Genomic DNA, 13,228 nt, shown 5'->3' with positions numbered 1-13,228 from the left:
TGAAAGTAAATGGGCAATATCTTGGGTCCCAGCTAGAGTCTTCACAAGTTGTCGATGCTGAATGAAACTTTTTTTTCCCTGTAAGTGAAAGGTACATCTAACATGTACCCTCGACTGACCGGGTATCTGAGACATGATTGGCTATTAGGGTTCCCACCGTATCGGTTATGTAAGGTGGTCCAGACACTGCTAAAGCTTGCCTGTTGTTAACCCCTGACCATCGTTTCTTGCCCGTGCTAGGAACCTTGCTGGTTGGCTACTATTACAGTCTACTAGGTAGGTATGTAGCCACAAGCTCAAATTCCCATCGGTTTCACAACCTGCCGACCGTGTACCTAACCCACAGCGGTAAGGCCCGTACATCTACACCGACTGGATCAGATAGGTAGGTATCCAACCTACCTACCTAGGCTGTCTGTCACTTGTCTGCCGGCCCAGTACACTTGGTACTTGGTGGCAGCACGCACTACAAACAACCAAAGCGCATGCCAACCGCGTCAATCCAATCGGTTGAACAACGTGCCGTTATTAATTAAGCCATTCTTTGGGACATAAACATCGCCAACCTCCCTCCACCTCATTTTTCCCTCCCTCCCACCCCCAAGTAGGCAGGCATTTTCAGCAATACCATGCCGTGGATCCAGATGCGCTGCTAGTAGGATTGGTTCGAATCTCTGTTTCATCATCGGCATAGGCTCAAGCATCGCGCAATGGCTGTAAGTTATCACATTCTATGGCTCCTTTCGCCAGACCGCCCCCTGGTCCTTGAACCCCCATGACGTCGAGCTGGACACTGACCAATGTGCTTATCTGTTTGTTTCTTGCAGCCCGACCCAAACAAGGCCGCCCATTACATCAAGGCCCTCGACGATGCGAGATGCGAGGGCAATTGGAGCGCCGTCCCCGAGTTTGTCCGCAAAATCAGGAAACATGCCCCTGATCGAACCTGTCGGTGACCTCGAAACAAGCACGCGAACGCCGCGATGCCCCCGTTACTGACTCCAAGCCCCCCTTAGGTCTGACCCTGGCTGCCGAAACGGAATGCGCCATCGCCCAAGCCACCGACCCGTCTGGTGCCAGCCAACCTTCGACTGCCGTCTCCAAGGACCTCGATGCCCCCAACGTGCAATCCAAGTTGCAGGCCGCCATAGAAGCCGAGACAAAGTTTCCGGAGGACAGATTTCAGGCTCAGGTCTGCGTAGGCTTGCTGCATTGGGTCTCTGAGGCGTTTGATCAGGCTGTCGCCAGCTTGCCCCAGGATATCGAACAGGAGCTTGCGCAACTCGGTGCGACCGACAAGGTGTCGGAATGGACCAACATCAGCGCCCTGAAGGCTGCCTTCATCAAGGCGGACTGTCTAGCACGCAACAACAAGACGGCAGAAGCACTCGTCGTCTTCGACTCTGCGTTGCCTTCGGTCTCAACGGCCTGGACTGGCCGCAGCGTTCCTAGGCAGTCCAAGGTCTGGTCCGAACTGTTCCTCACCGAGTACTGTATGCTCCATAGCGAAGCGCTCCGAGCGAACGAGCGGCCACTCGCGGATCCAGACTCGCTTGCCTGCTTCCGAGCCTGGGCCAGGTACTGGGAATCCATGGCAGGGCCGGTCACGGGAGGCTGCGGATACAAGGGCTCTGTGCCAAGGCGACAAGTCTGGTTGGAGTACTATTTGGCATTGTCCACTATCCTCGAACTGGACATACCATACCCCACGGGCTTCCTCGATAAAGCCACAGAGGAGGCTTCTGCGAGTAGTCAACTAAAGATTGAGCTCAAGAAGACGGAGGCCGCGTACGAGGCCCTCCTCATCAGCGAGACCAGTTTCCCGCGGGCGGACGAGACGAGAGAAGAGGTCGAGTCGTTTGTCAGGGTTGTTGTGAGGAACTGGTCTATCCTCTGCGGTCGCGGATGGAAAGAGCAGGATCTTGGCCAGGGGGGCCGCGAGAGTCTGAGCAGAGGCGTTCTCGACACTCTTTATGCCATGGCGACCAAGACGTACCACTCAACCGCTATTCTTCGCTGTCTCTTCACCGTCCATCTGGCTGTAGCCGAGTTCGACCTGGCCTTCAAAGCTTTCGACTCGTACCTCGACCTCGTCAGACACGGGAAGGCCAGAGTCGACAAGACGGGTCATCTGGAGGCCAACCTTGATGACGATGGTACCGTCCTTGAGACAATGTCGCAGTGCGTTCTAGCACTATGTCGCTATGGCGGAACAGAAGCCATCGAGAAGGCCCGCGTTATCGGAAACGAGCTTGAGGATTGGCTGGCGAGGCTTCCGCAGTTGAGAAACGGCATCGAAAACGAGAACACGGTGCCGGAAGAGGATGGCAAGACTGCCCTTCACCCCGCAATTCGACCTCACCTGATTGCCCTGTCTTGGCAAGCGATAGGCCTATCTCAGGCACACTGGTCGAGAACCACATACGACGCGGCATCGCGGACTGAGATCCAGGCCAAGGCCATCAGGTGCCTGAGGAAATCTCTGTCCCCAGAGTTGGGTCGCACTCGGGATGTTCGCAGTCTGTTTGCCCTCGGCCTGCTCCTCGCCGAGAGACGAGAATTGACCCCGGCAATCGACATTGTCAAAACGGCGCTGATCTCCAATAAATCGGCAGACGACGACCAAGATCTTTACCACGGTGCATACTGGCAGCAACGCTCACTGGTCCCTCTCTGGCACCTGCTGGCTCTGTTACTGAGCGCAAGGCAGGACTATAACATGGCGGCCAAGGCCTGTGAGGGCGCTTTCGACCAGTTCGGCGACCCCTCTGTCTTGTTCGGAAGACAGGATCTGCACTTCAAGAGTGAGCACCTCAATGAGGCTGAAGCTCAGGATGAGAAGATCGCCAATGAGCGAAGGGGGGCCGTAGACGATATGGACGATACCGAAAAGGAGAGCATTCTCGAAGTGAAAATGACCCAACTTGCACTTCTCGAGCTGCTCGAAGGGCCCGATGTCGCTGTCAACGCCGGCTCCGAGTTGATGTCACTATTTATGCGGTTGTTTGGCAGCCTCGAAACCAAGCCAACTATGCAACCGCCCAAGACGGTCGACACCGTGGTGCTAAGGAGTTCGGCTGGCACACTGAAAAGTATAAGGGGGAGCATCTTTGGATCCACGCGAACACGGCAAGCCAGCATCGCCGAGAGTGAGAAGACGGCCACCCAATCGCGCCCTCAAACGAGCGCAACCAGCATCGCGCCAACAATACACGTCACGCAAGAGATTGAATCGTCCACAGAGAAGAAGACACGGCGACTTTCCGGCGTGTCACGTCGGGCAAGGAGCGAATCGGGTAAGAGGTCCAGCCTTCGCAAGCGAGATAGCAGCGGCGCTCGCAAGAGGACGGCAAGTGTCAGTAGCGCTGGCACCAATACCCACGCGACTGTTGTGGATGGTGAAGTTTTCTTCACTCCTGCGGACGAGCTGCAGCAATCCGAATTCTTCCCTCTTTCAGGCAACCGGCAAGCCTCGACGGCGTCTTCTGTCTCCCGAGGTCGCTCTCTTCATCACCTGGGATCGTACACATCCCAGAAGTCGAGGTCGACGAATTTCTCGGAAATCTCTGCCAGCGGCACTTACACCATCTCTAACCCACTGCCCCTGATCCACTTCCCCTCGGATACCCAGCGGAGGCAGAGGGCAGTTCTCCTCGTCAAAGTATGGCTAATGATTGCGGGGTTTTACCGACGTGCCGACTTGTTTGAGGATGCGAAAGGCGCCATCTCGGAGGCGCAGAAGCTTGTGGGTATGCTCGAGGCCGAAGTCGCAAAAGACCCGACAGGCTCCTTGTCCATGAGAGGTAACACTTGGGCGGAAAGGAAGGGCGTTGACCAATTGCTGGGAGACGTGTGGGCTGAGGTAAGTTCTACTTCTGCACCGATTGTGGGCTTCGGTGACTGACGGCTCCAACAGCTAGGTTATCTCTCTCTAGTTAAGGGGTCGCCGTACTTGGCCCGGTCAGACTTCGAGATGGCACTAACCCACTACCCCGACCACCCAGCAGCCATTGTGGGATTGTCCGACATCCTGCTCGACATCTACAGCGAGAAGGTCCTCCCGCCTCCGGCGATTCCCACCCTCAGCGTGCCCGAGGACGTCTCCAATCTTTACCTTCCGCCCTCAGACCTACCCAAATCGGCGATCCCTCAATACGGCTTGCCGTCGGAGCCTCTCGGCCTAGGCTCCCACGCATCGGGCTCGGGATTCATCAAGACCGACAACGCCCAGCAATCCGCCACGGCCGCGTCGTCGGACAATTCGCTGGATAGGACGGAGTCGGAGGAGAAGCTGCCGGTTCCGTACAAGGCGACCTCGATTCCCAAGATCGACCGCCTCGCCGCCCGCGACCGTGCCTATGGGCTGCTGTCGTCACTGACAAAGCTCGGCAGCGCTTGGAACAACGCGGAGGCCTGGTTCGCCCTGGCCCGGGCTCACGAGGAGAGCGGCCAGATCGACAAGGCCAAGGAGGTGCTCTGGTGGTGCGTCGAGCTGGAGGAGGGCACCGGTGTGAGGGAGTGGCAGTGTCTTGGAAGCGGCGGCTACGTGCTTTAAGAGTGATCTTGTAATAACTTTGGGCCCTTGGTTAACATGGGTTCCCGTCGCCCCGCTTGGACTTGCTGTTGGCCCATCAGTCTGCTCGCCGGTCGAGGTTTAGAGGCGACCAGAGCTTTGTAGCAATATCCGACAGCCGATTGTGGCCCCTTTTATCTACCTATCCACGGGAGTGTGCACTTGTTCACCCAGAGGCTGAGGGTCGGGGGAGAGGGCAGTGGATCATTTTCCTGGAGTGCTTCTGCCCAGGGATCTGTCCGTCTTGTCGCAAGCCGCGCATTCCATGAGGACGGGACGGCTTGTCTTGTAAGCGAACTTCTTCTTCTTCTTCTTCTTCTTCTTCTTCTTCTTCTTCTTCTTCTTCCCTGTCTTCAGAGGACCAGTTTGTATTGTTACCTGGCTTACACTTTGCCGCCCTTACCTAGTCCTGGTGTTCTACGCAGGCAGTAGTAGGCTGCATGTCGTACGTTGTGCGCGTCAATATCGCGCGGATACAGTTTGTACGGATGGCGACAGATGAGTTGAACCCCAAGGGGCGCCTCGCATGTAGGTCGAGTCTGCTATGAAGCTTGACATCTCACCGTGAAAGCCATCATCTGAGCTGCCTTGAATGTTCAAACTACTGTTTCATATAGAGTTGTGGATGTCTCAACAATGATCAAATCAAATCCGTACATAGTTCATGCCCAGATTAATTCACCACTTGAGCTACCGGCCTCGTTCGAATCCACTCAGGCACTGCACCAATGTGATCCCCAAACGCCAAATCGAATTATATGTCACCAAGTGCCTGTGATGCAACAAACTCCGCTCGCCATGTCTATTCCATTCCGGGACCATCGCATGGTGCAGGCTCAAAAGAGAAGATTTTTGACAGCTGGTCGTTCATCACCATGCCACCAGAGAGGGCGGCAGTTTTGGATACTCCCTCCCCTCAATGATCTCTGTTCCAAAGGGGTACTGCGAATCCTCCGCTTCCTCGCCAGCTTCTGATTGACCATCACTTTCCGCCTCAAGCACGCCCTCAAGGTCTCTCTTCCAGTTTGCCTTGCAGTTGCCGGGCACATACTTGGCGGCGTCCATGGCAAGTGTGAGTTTGATCTCGGGGCAATAGTCCCAAATATGCTTGCGCAGCTTCGGAGAACCCCATATGGAACCATGAAGCCAAACGCCGCTGCCTCCCGTGTGGTAGCCCATGGGCTCGTAGAAGCCTTGACGAGAGTCGTCGATACCCGATATCAACTCTCCTTCAGCGGCAGCCTCGAGTGTTGCATCGTCTCCTGTCTTGACTTTGGCTCCTTCACCTACGTGCATCTCGCCACTAAAGTACAGCGACACGGTACCGTTGGCCACTTTGCTTCCCGGATGGTGAGCAAGGCGCTCGGCAAGCCAAACGTCCTCGGGCTCTGAATTGTCGACGCGCTGCTGATTTCTCAGGATGTCGATCATGGCGCTGACACGACGTATTGACAGGCCGCCATTGCCACCCCAGCGGCCGCCAGGGTTCCAGGGGGCACCGATCCAGTCATACTCGAGATAGTCGTTGATGTTCCTCTTACTGTTGGCGCAGAGGATGCTGTCTGTCTGAAAGACGAGGAGCCACTCGGCAGGCTGCAGGACCGTCTCATAGAGCCAGAGGTTTGTTAAATAACGACTGATCATCTCCTGACCAGCTGTGCTCATGTTGGCGGGAATGTAGGTCAGGTCCAATTTGCCAGCGGCGACTTGTTCGCGAATAGCAACAGACTGGTTTATGAACTTGACGGACTCGATAGAGCCCATGAAGCGGAAGCGCCAATCGGGTGGCACCACGGAGATGAAGTGCAGCATCAAAGGCGCGAGAATGGGATTGGGTCTGTTCTCTACGAGGAGAGCGACCTTAGAGTGGTTGTATGGCGAATGTGCATATTCGAGAGAGATTTGCGGCACGGTCATTGTCTTGATCGAGGGCAGAGAGAGCCATAACGAAGCAACACTAACACGACAAGTTTAGCACTCAACTCGGCCCGGGGTTTCTGGGACCATCAGCTTACAGAAAGAGTATAAAAGCGCCAGTTACTCTCATGCGGCGGCTCGTCTGGCGCCAGAGCTTGAAAATGACAAGCTTGAGTTTCTCCCACACATCTGCCATGGTTGGCTCGCCCTCTGAGGGCGAGGACATGTTGACAGTAGGCGGACAGAGAAAGCAGTCTCTTCAAGACGAAATGAATGGGAGAGAGATGTAAAGCAAGGTTCAATCTCTGAGGAGGGTTAGTTGTCAAATGCGACTCGAGCCCAGAGCGGCCCTGGGAGTGGGCGTGCTCGCGTTCGCAGTTCAGGCCGGTCCACAGCGAAAGAACACAAGGTCGATGACGTGGATGGGTCTGGTAGCTTATAATGAAATCAGTACATGTCGGTCCTTCGGCTGGGAACGACGACGACGACAACAGCAACGACAACAACGACAACAACAACAGCTCGCTGTAAAACAAAACAGCTACTCGCACAGGCGACAGCTCATAACCCGGACGGTGGTACGAGGGTCGGTTGAGTTGGACGAAGATGGGGTTGGTAGAAGAAAAGTAAGCAAAAAGAAAAGAAAAAAAAAGGCGCAAAGGATGGAAGGGATAGCGATAAATGGAGATGCTGGGAGAGTACGATTGACACATACCTATGCTAGTAAGTCACAATAGACGTGCTTTTCCTCTGGCAACTCCTCCCTTGACACCGCCCCTTCTGATCTAGCGAGGGACAGGACAGGAAGGAAGGATCCGATGATACATAGGTATGTAGGCAGGTAAGACAGGGTTGCTCTTGCATCCCTTACCTCAGGTACCTCACGTGCAACACGTACCTACCTACTAGGCAGATAGGTAACGCTAGTCATGTAGGTAGGTACCGGTAGGTAGGTAGGTAGGTAGTAAACTGCTATGTACCGCGGTAGGGTCGAGTTCGAAAGAGGAGGGAGGGAGAGAGGAGGGAGGAGAGGAGGGAGATGGGAGATGGGAGAAAGGAAGGTAAGAAAAAGGGAGTTGCGGTGGTTTGTTTAGCAGGGACCAATCATCAACAAGTCTAGCCCTGGTTCGTGGAAGTTTCACACATACTTTAGGAATTCCAGTATCTAGAAATATCTCCTAAAGTGTATTGACTTATACTGGGATTGAGTGTTATTGTGTACGGAGTGGAGTACCTGTGCAACCTTTTAAGTGAGACCCCGCCACCTCAATAGGGATTGCCATGAGTACCTACGAATCTGTTCCAGAACAGTGAGACCACCCTTGCTGCCCACGCTACCTATCAAACCGCGAGATGTAACCGGATGGAGCCAGTATCTAATTTGGCCAATTGCCGACAGGCCAGGTACCTGCATGTATCATCCGAGTATCCGTACTCCCTGTTTGTACTTGTATGCCTACGTAGATCTCAAGCCTCCTTCACTCACATCCCGCCTCCTTCCCACAAGTCGAATTCAAGAACATAGTCGTTGGTGTGCTGGGGGCGGGGACGCACTCTGCTAGGTAGTGTGGAACAAGCAGATCAGACTCGACTCGTCGCATAATCGCAGCCCAATCCAAAGAAGAAGAGTAAATGAAGTCGAGGCTCGTCTCTAGTAGCTTCATCCCTGTAGAACTTCTCTCTGCTAACAGCGAACCCTGACCTCCATCTCGCACAGCCATCGGTGGGATGAGCCGGGGCGCCGGCCACTCTTTCGATCCTGCAGAGAGCCGTACCTTGGTAACCATGGGTAGTACGGGTAACATGGTCCATCGGCCGTCTGAACAGGCACAAGCTGCAGGTGTATGTACAGGGTGGCAGGGCCAAGTTAATTACCCCTATGATGTTACCCCCCACAGCTGATATCATAATAGAGGGTGAATATTCACCAAAAGTGAAGTCCCGTAGTAGGGGGGTGAACATTAGTTACCTAACAGGGGTAATTAACTTTGGCCTGGTACCATCGTACAAGGGAGACGGTGCTGAGATTTGTGTCTCATGTCGGCTTCGACTTTGGGACGAAAAGCAGGTTACATGGGGAAACGACGTACGGAACGAATGCACCGTGATACCGGTGGCAGTCAGCTCGGCTGACACCGATCTGTCGAGTCGCAGTGTGCTCTGTGCAACTGTCAGAGGAATGAGTTGACAGAATCCCCCGCCGCAACCGGCAGTTGGCACCAGTCCATGCAAATGCTTCGCCGCACGCTTGCATCCATCCGGGGCTGGCATGGATCGACGACCAAGATGGAAGGTTTCCCAAAAACCCCAAGTCTGTAGCGGCAGCGCCCGATGCAGGGCTTTGCCGTCTAGACCTTGTCTCTCCGAAAACAGACCTTGTCAATACGCGGTAGGCTGAAGCGGACAACGTTCTGTTATCGCATGGAACTAGTGCCCAACAGGAGCAGCGCAAGTAAGGCTGCATCGCGCCAAGTCGTGGAGAAAGGAACTCGCACAACGCTCGTAGATAGTCGACCAACGAGTCGCGCGTGCGTAGGTATATCTATACGGAGTTGACGTATCGCACAGCCGTGTGCAAACAATGCCGAGCTCCGACATCGAGTCATGAAGGTCCCCGATAGGTATCTTGCATGGGAGAAGCAGGGGCGAAGACGACATGATCGACGAACGCTGCGACCTGGGATGGAGGAACACCCTGGGGGCTTTATGAGCAAATGCCGGGGCTGGCGGTGTTTCCGGGCAGGGAAAGACAGCCTTGAGGGACAACCGCGACAACGAGAGATAGAGTTTGGTGACGACGACGGCGACGCTGGAGCTCCGGAGGGCTTCTGGCGAACCTTAGCAATACCTAGGTAGTAGTATCTACTCCGTACTGGTTTGAGATTGTATTTACCTTGTAGCGGCATCCACAGTACATAGACCAATCCGACATAACCTGGGTGGGTATCTAACCTTGGTATGTTTCTACTTGGCAACCGGCCATCTGTTTTGTCACCAGAGTGAAGTTGGGTAGGTAGCTTCCGGCTTACGACGCACAAAAATTACCAATAAGGGAAGGGCCAGTGTAAGTAAGACATGCGGCAGTGAATTACTTCCTTACATGCAGCAGCAGCACCGGAGAGAAGGTACCTGCGAGTACTTTCTTGTCACTGGAGCCTTCCCTAAAAATGTCCATCTCATCTCGCCGGCGTCGTCGTCTTCTGTGTACACATCAACCTGCTTCCCTGTGCCAAGGTGATCCATGTTCCCGTTCATGCCCCCCCACTTCCATGACATATTAGCCTTCTCGTCTGTAAAGCAAGTACGGTACACGGAGTTACCGATTACTCCTTCCTATTCTCCGGATTCCTCTCCAAGACCCTACCCTTGCAACCCAGCAGAACAATTCGGATCTCGGTAACTTTTCATCTCAGCATTTGGCCGTGCCCACCGACACTTCGTCATCTAACAAGCATACCCTCTTGTCCTTTACCCCCCTTCCCATCCCTCCCTCCCTCCTCCCTTGAATGACAACTGGCTCTCGCCTGGCCGCCTGCAGGACCAACCGTATCTCAGTCTCGCTTACCTCCTAGAGCTATCTGTGGCTCGAAGCCCTTGGAAAGCCGAATCCCTCCCTGGATATCTATTGCCCAAGTTCACATTGGCATACACTCTGTGCGGTTTTCAACACGTGGCCGACATGCCGTGCCGTTGACCTTTGCCGACTCGGACACTTTCGTTTTCTTTCTGCGAATCGAGTCATCTTGAACTCCTTGTCATCGACCTCATTTGCAACCGCTGTAACGCTTTTGTCGCCGTCCAGTCCCCTCGTTCGCGCTGCGGCTCTCCTGCGCCATCCCTTGATGTAAATCTCGAGCACCATGACTGCCACGAACGGTTCCGCAGGCGGGTTCGCCATCACCAAATTACGGCTTCTGCTTTTTGTGTCACTTGCCATAACGTTTGTCTCCCCATCATGAACACGTCAAGCGACTCTCGGAGGGGACGAAAGAGAAGGCTGCTAACACGAAGCATAGCTGGTGGTTTGCTCATCTTCTTCCTGGCTACAAACCCATGATCAAGGCCGAGCTCAAATCGAGGTTAGATGAGGCAAGACAGAAAATCCCAAAGATCAAGGTCGACTGGGAGCCCGCCACCGACCCGCGAGCCAAATACAACGCCTCCAAGCTGGCGTTGATCATTGAACCGCGCCCTATCCCGCATCTTGTGCCTCAACTTCTCCACATGACTTCCGTTGTGCCTCCGGACTGGAGGTTTCTATTTATTGGCTCCAAAAAAAGCGTGGTCAGCGTCGGTCGAAGTTACGGCATCAAGCACCAGCAAGTCATCGGAAAACTTGATCTGATGGTTCTTCCCGACCCCTGGAAGATCAACACCAAAGAGCATGTCTTTCGTCTGTTGACCGACGTGCGATTCTATAACGAATTCCTCCCTGAGGTGGAATGGATTCTAAAGTTCGAGTCGGATAGCATTCTCTGTTCCAACTCGCCCAGAAGCCTCAACGAGTGGCTAGGGTGGAGCTGGGCCGGCGCTCCCAGGTATGACATGACAATGTATTGACTGATGCTGACCTTTCTTGCTAACCCTGCATTCAGAACCCCTGACGACCGCTTCTCGGGCAACGGTGGCCTTTCTCTCCGACGAGTATCCTCCATCAAGAGGGTACTGGAATTCCAGGAACGATACAACGACACGGAACCCGAAGACGAATGGTTCGGCAAGCGGCTTTGGATTATGAAAGGTGAGAAAGTCGCCCACGGAAACAAAGGCGTCTTGGCCGTGGAAGACGTGTACTTGGAAAAGCCCATGGGCTACCATGTCAGGGACGGTGGCAATAGCCTCTCGGATGCGGTCTGGAAGAATCCGCAACAGCGAAAGAAGATTTTCAACTACTGCCCAGAGCTCAGCATAATCATGGACATGAAACTGGAGCGCGAACGTTGCGATGATGACAACGGAGAGGGCGGCCTCGGCCCAACGGATGCCGAAAAGAAAAAGGCTGAGGAAGAGGCCAAGAAGGCAGCCGAAGAGGAAGCGAAGAAGGCGGTCGAAGAAGCCAAGAAGGCAGCCGAAGAGGAAGCGAAGAAGGCGGAAGAAAAGAAGAAGCAGAAAGAAGCGGAGGAGAAGGCGGCCGAAGAAGGGGTAAAAAGCAAGATGGAGAGTTCCCCGACGCAATCCGACTCGGGTGGCACTTCATCAATTACGAGCGAAGAAATTGCTGAGCTCCTTCGCCAAAAGGATGCGTCGAAGGGTGGTGAAAGCACGGGTCTCTATGCTGACGATGCTTTGGGCAAGGCAATAGCTTCGGGTTCACAATCGGGTGGCAAGGAACAGGCTTGATCTGTTGACCAAGTGTCATGACCGGACAGATAAGGAAGGCTGGCTCACAAACGAGCAGGTCCCAACGAGAGGCTCATCAAAGGGGGGCTCAGCACGGCAATGGCATTGGATTTTAATGCAGGGGTGTAGTTTGTCTGATGCCGTGGTGTCGAAATATAGGGTCCAGAATGTTGAGCATCAGGCCGTCCGTCGACGATACAGACACCACCAAGAAGATAACAGCCAAGGATATGTGGCGACGAGGGCCTCGAGATTACTGGAGGCCTATGTTGTGGTAGGGCTGTGAGCGACTAACTCAGCAGGGTGAGGCCAGTGGCGACGACCACGAGAGGGATCAGCATGCGGTTTTAATATGTATAAGCGGTTCTCCTGCGCCATGGGAAGCAGAGCAGGGTCGGTTGGAAGAGAGACGGACGATGCGACAGTTGATGGAATACAGGTTTCGGCTCAAGGATCCACGTCGAGCGTCTTGGGATGGAGAAGCAGGCGATATTTACATATTTACCTCAGCTAGGTGGTCACCAATGGTGACTGGAACAGGGACACTTTGGTCAGCACATGTCGCAGTCTGTTTTGATATGCCAATGATGCGTGTCGTTGTGTGGGAGAAGCGGCACGATGGCCGGGCGCTTGGATTGCTTTGGGCACGAGATGCATTCTGCCGCTCATCAGAGCCCAGCCTACTACTAGGTGTAGATGCAGCGAGATTCGGGCGACGAATCTGAAGCTTGCATGTATGTATGGTGGGTGGGTGTAGAGGAGATGCCGCTGGGTCTCGTCGGCATCCAGGTAAGGTTCGGCTGGTGCTCACAGCTTCCCGCCCGTGACATTAGCACAGCTAAACCAGACTGTCGGATCGGGCTGCATCTGTTGTGATCTGAACCATAGCACCAAGTGCATGTGTCAGTGCCAAGCCCTCACGGCTTTGGAGCGAGAGAGTAGTTGAGACGGCGGATCTAAATTACAGGGGATACACACAACCGTCACCTGCGCGGTGCAGTAGTGCCAAGGCCCCACGGGGGAATTGGGGGGGGGGGGGGTCTTATGGCAACTGTCGTCAACCTAACATATTATACCGGTACGCTTTCGTTAAACTACAATTGGCGTGCAAGCGCGAACCGGGAAAGTCACACTTTAGCGGCATGCAGCTGCCGCAGCCCGCAGGACGATCGTTGTTATACATCTTGAGTAAGAAATGACTCTTTCAGTGATATGGAGAGATTGACTGGGCACCGAGCCTGCACGAGGCAGGTCGCTAACATCATCGGGAGAGAGTGCTGAATCGGACTCATTTCAGGACCCCGCATTATTTCAAAGTATCACTCTTAAGTGAAGCTAACCGGACATTCACCGGTAGCAGCGTGAGAGGCGAACAGGTCTCGGCTCATTCGGCACGTG

General features: G+C 54.3%; 3 protein-coding genes across 3 annotated transcripts; 2 read left to right on the top strand and 1 right to left on the bottom strand.

The window, feature by feature from the left end:
- Positions 1-710: 710 nt before the first annotated feature.
- On the top strand, positions 711-4,555 carry GLRG_02211 (filamentation protein; the record flags this gene model as incomplete). Its single annotated transcript, XM_008092869.1, has 4 exons — positions 711-716; positions 828-948; positions 1,017-3,862; positions 3,917-4,555. 4 exons carry the CDS (start codon positions 711-713, stop codon positions 4,553-4,555), a joined length of 3,612 nt encoding a protein of 1,203 aa, XP_008091060.1.
- An 888-nt stretch (positions 4,556-5,443) lies between these two features.
- GLRG_02210 (uncharacterized protein) lies at positions 5,444-6,716 on the bottom strand (the record flags this gene model as incomplete). The annotated part of the gene is made up of 2 exons (XM_008092868.1): positions 5,444-6,530; positions 6,589-6,716. The coding sequence occupies 2 exons, from the start codon at positions 6,714-6,716 to the stop codon at positions 5,444-5,446; spliced, it is 1,215 nt and encodes a 404-aa protein (XP_008091059.1).
- A 3,827-nt stretch (positions 6,717-10,543) lies between these two features.
- Positions 10,544-11,830, top strand: GLRG_02209 (uncharacterized protein; the record flags this gene model as incomplete). Its single annotated transcript, XM_008092867.1, has 2 exons — positions 10,544-11,028; positions 11,086-11,830. 2 exons carry the CDS (start codon positions 10,544-10,546, stop codon positions 11,828-11,830), a joined length of 1,230 nt encoding a protein of 409 aa, XP_008091058.1.
- Positions 11,831-13,228: the final 1,398 nt, after the last annotated feature.

This window comes from Colletotrichum graminicola (genome assembly GCF_000149035.1).
Source record: "Colletotrichum graminicola M1.001 genomic scaffold supercont1.6, whole genome shotgun sequence".
Taxonomy (NCBI): Eukaryota; Fungi; Ascomycota; class Sordariomycetes; order Glomerellales; family Glomerellaceae; genus Colletotrichum; species Colletotrichum graminicola.
The sequence above is the reverse complement of the archived record's forward strand: the minus strand, read 5'-3'. Positions and strand labels throughout refer to the sequence as shown.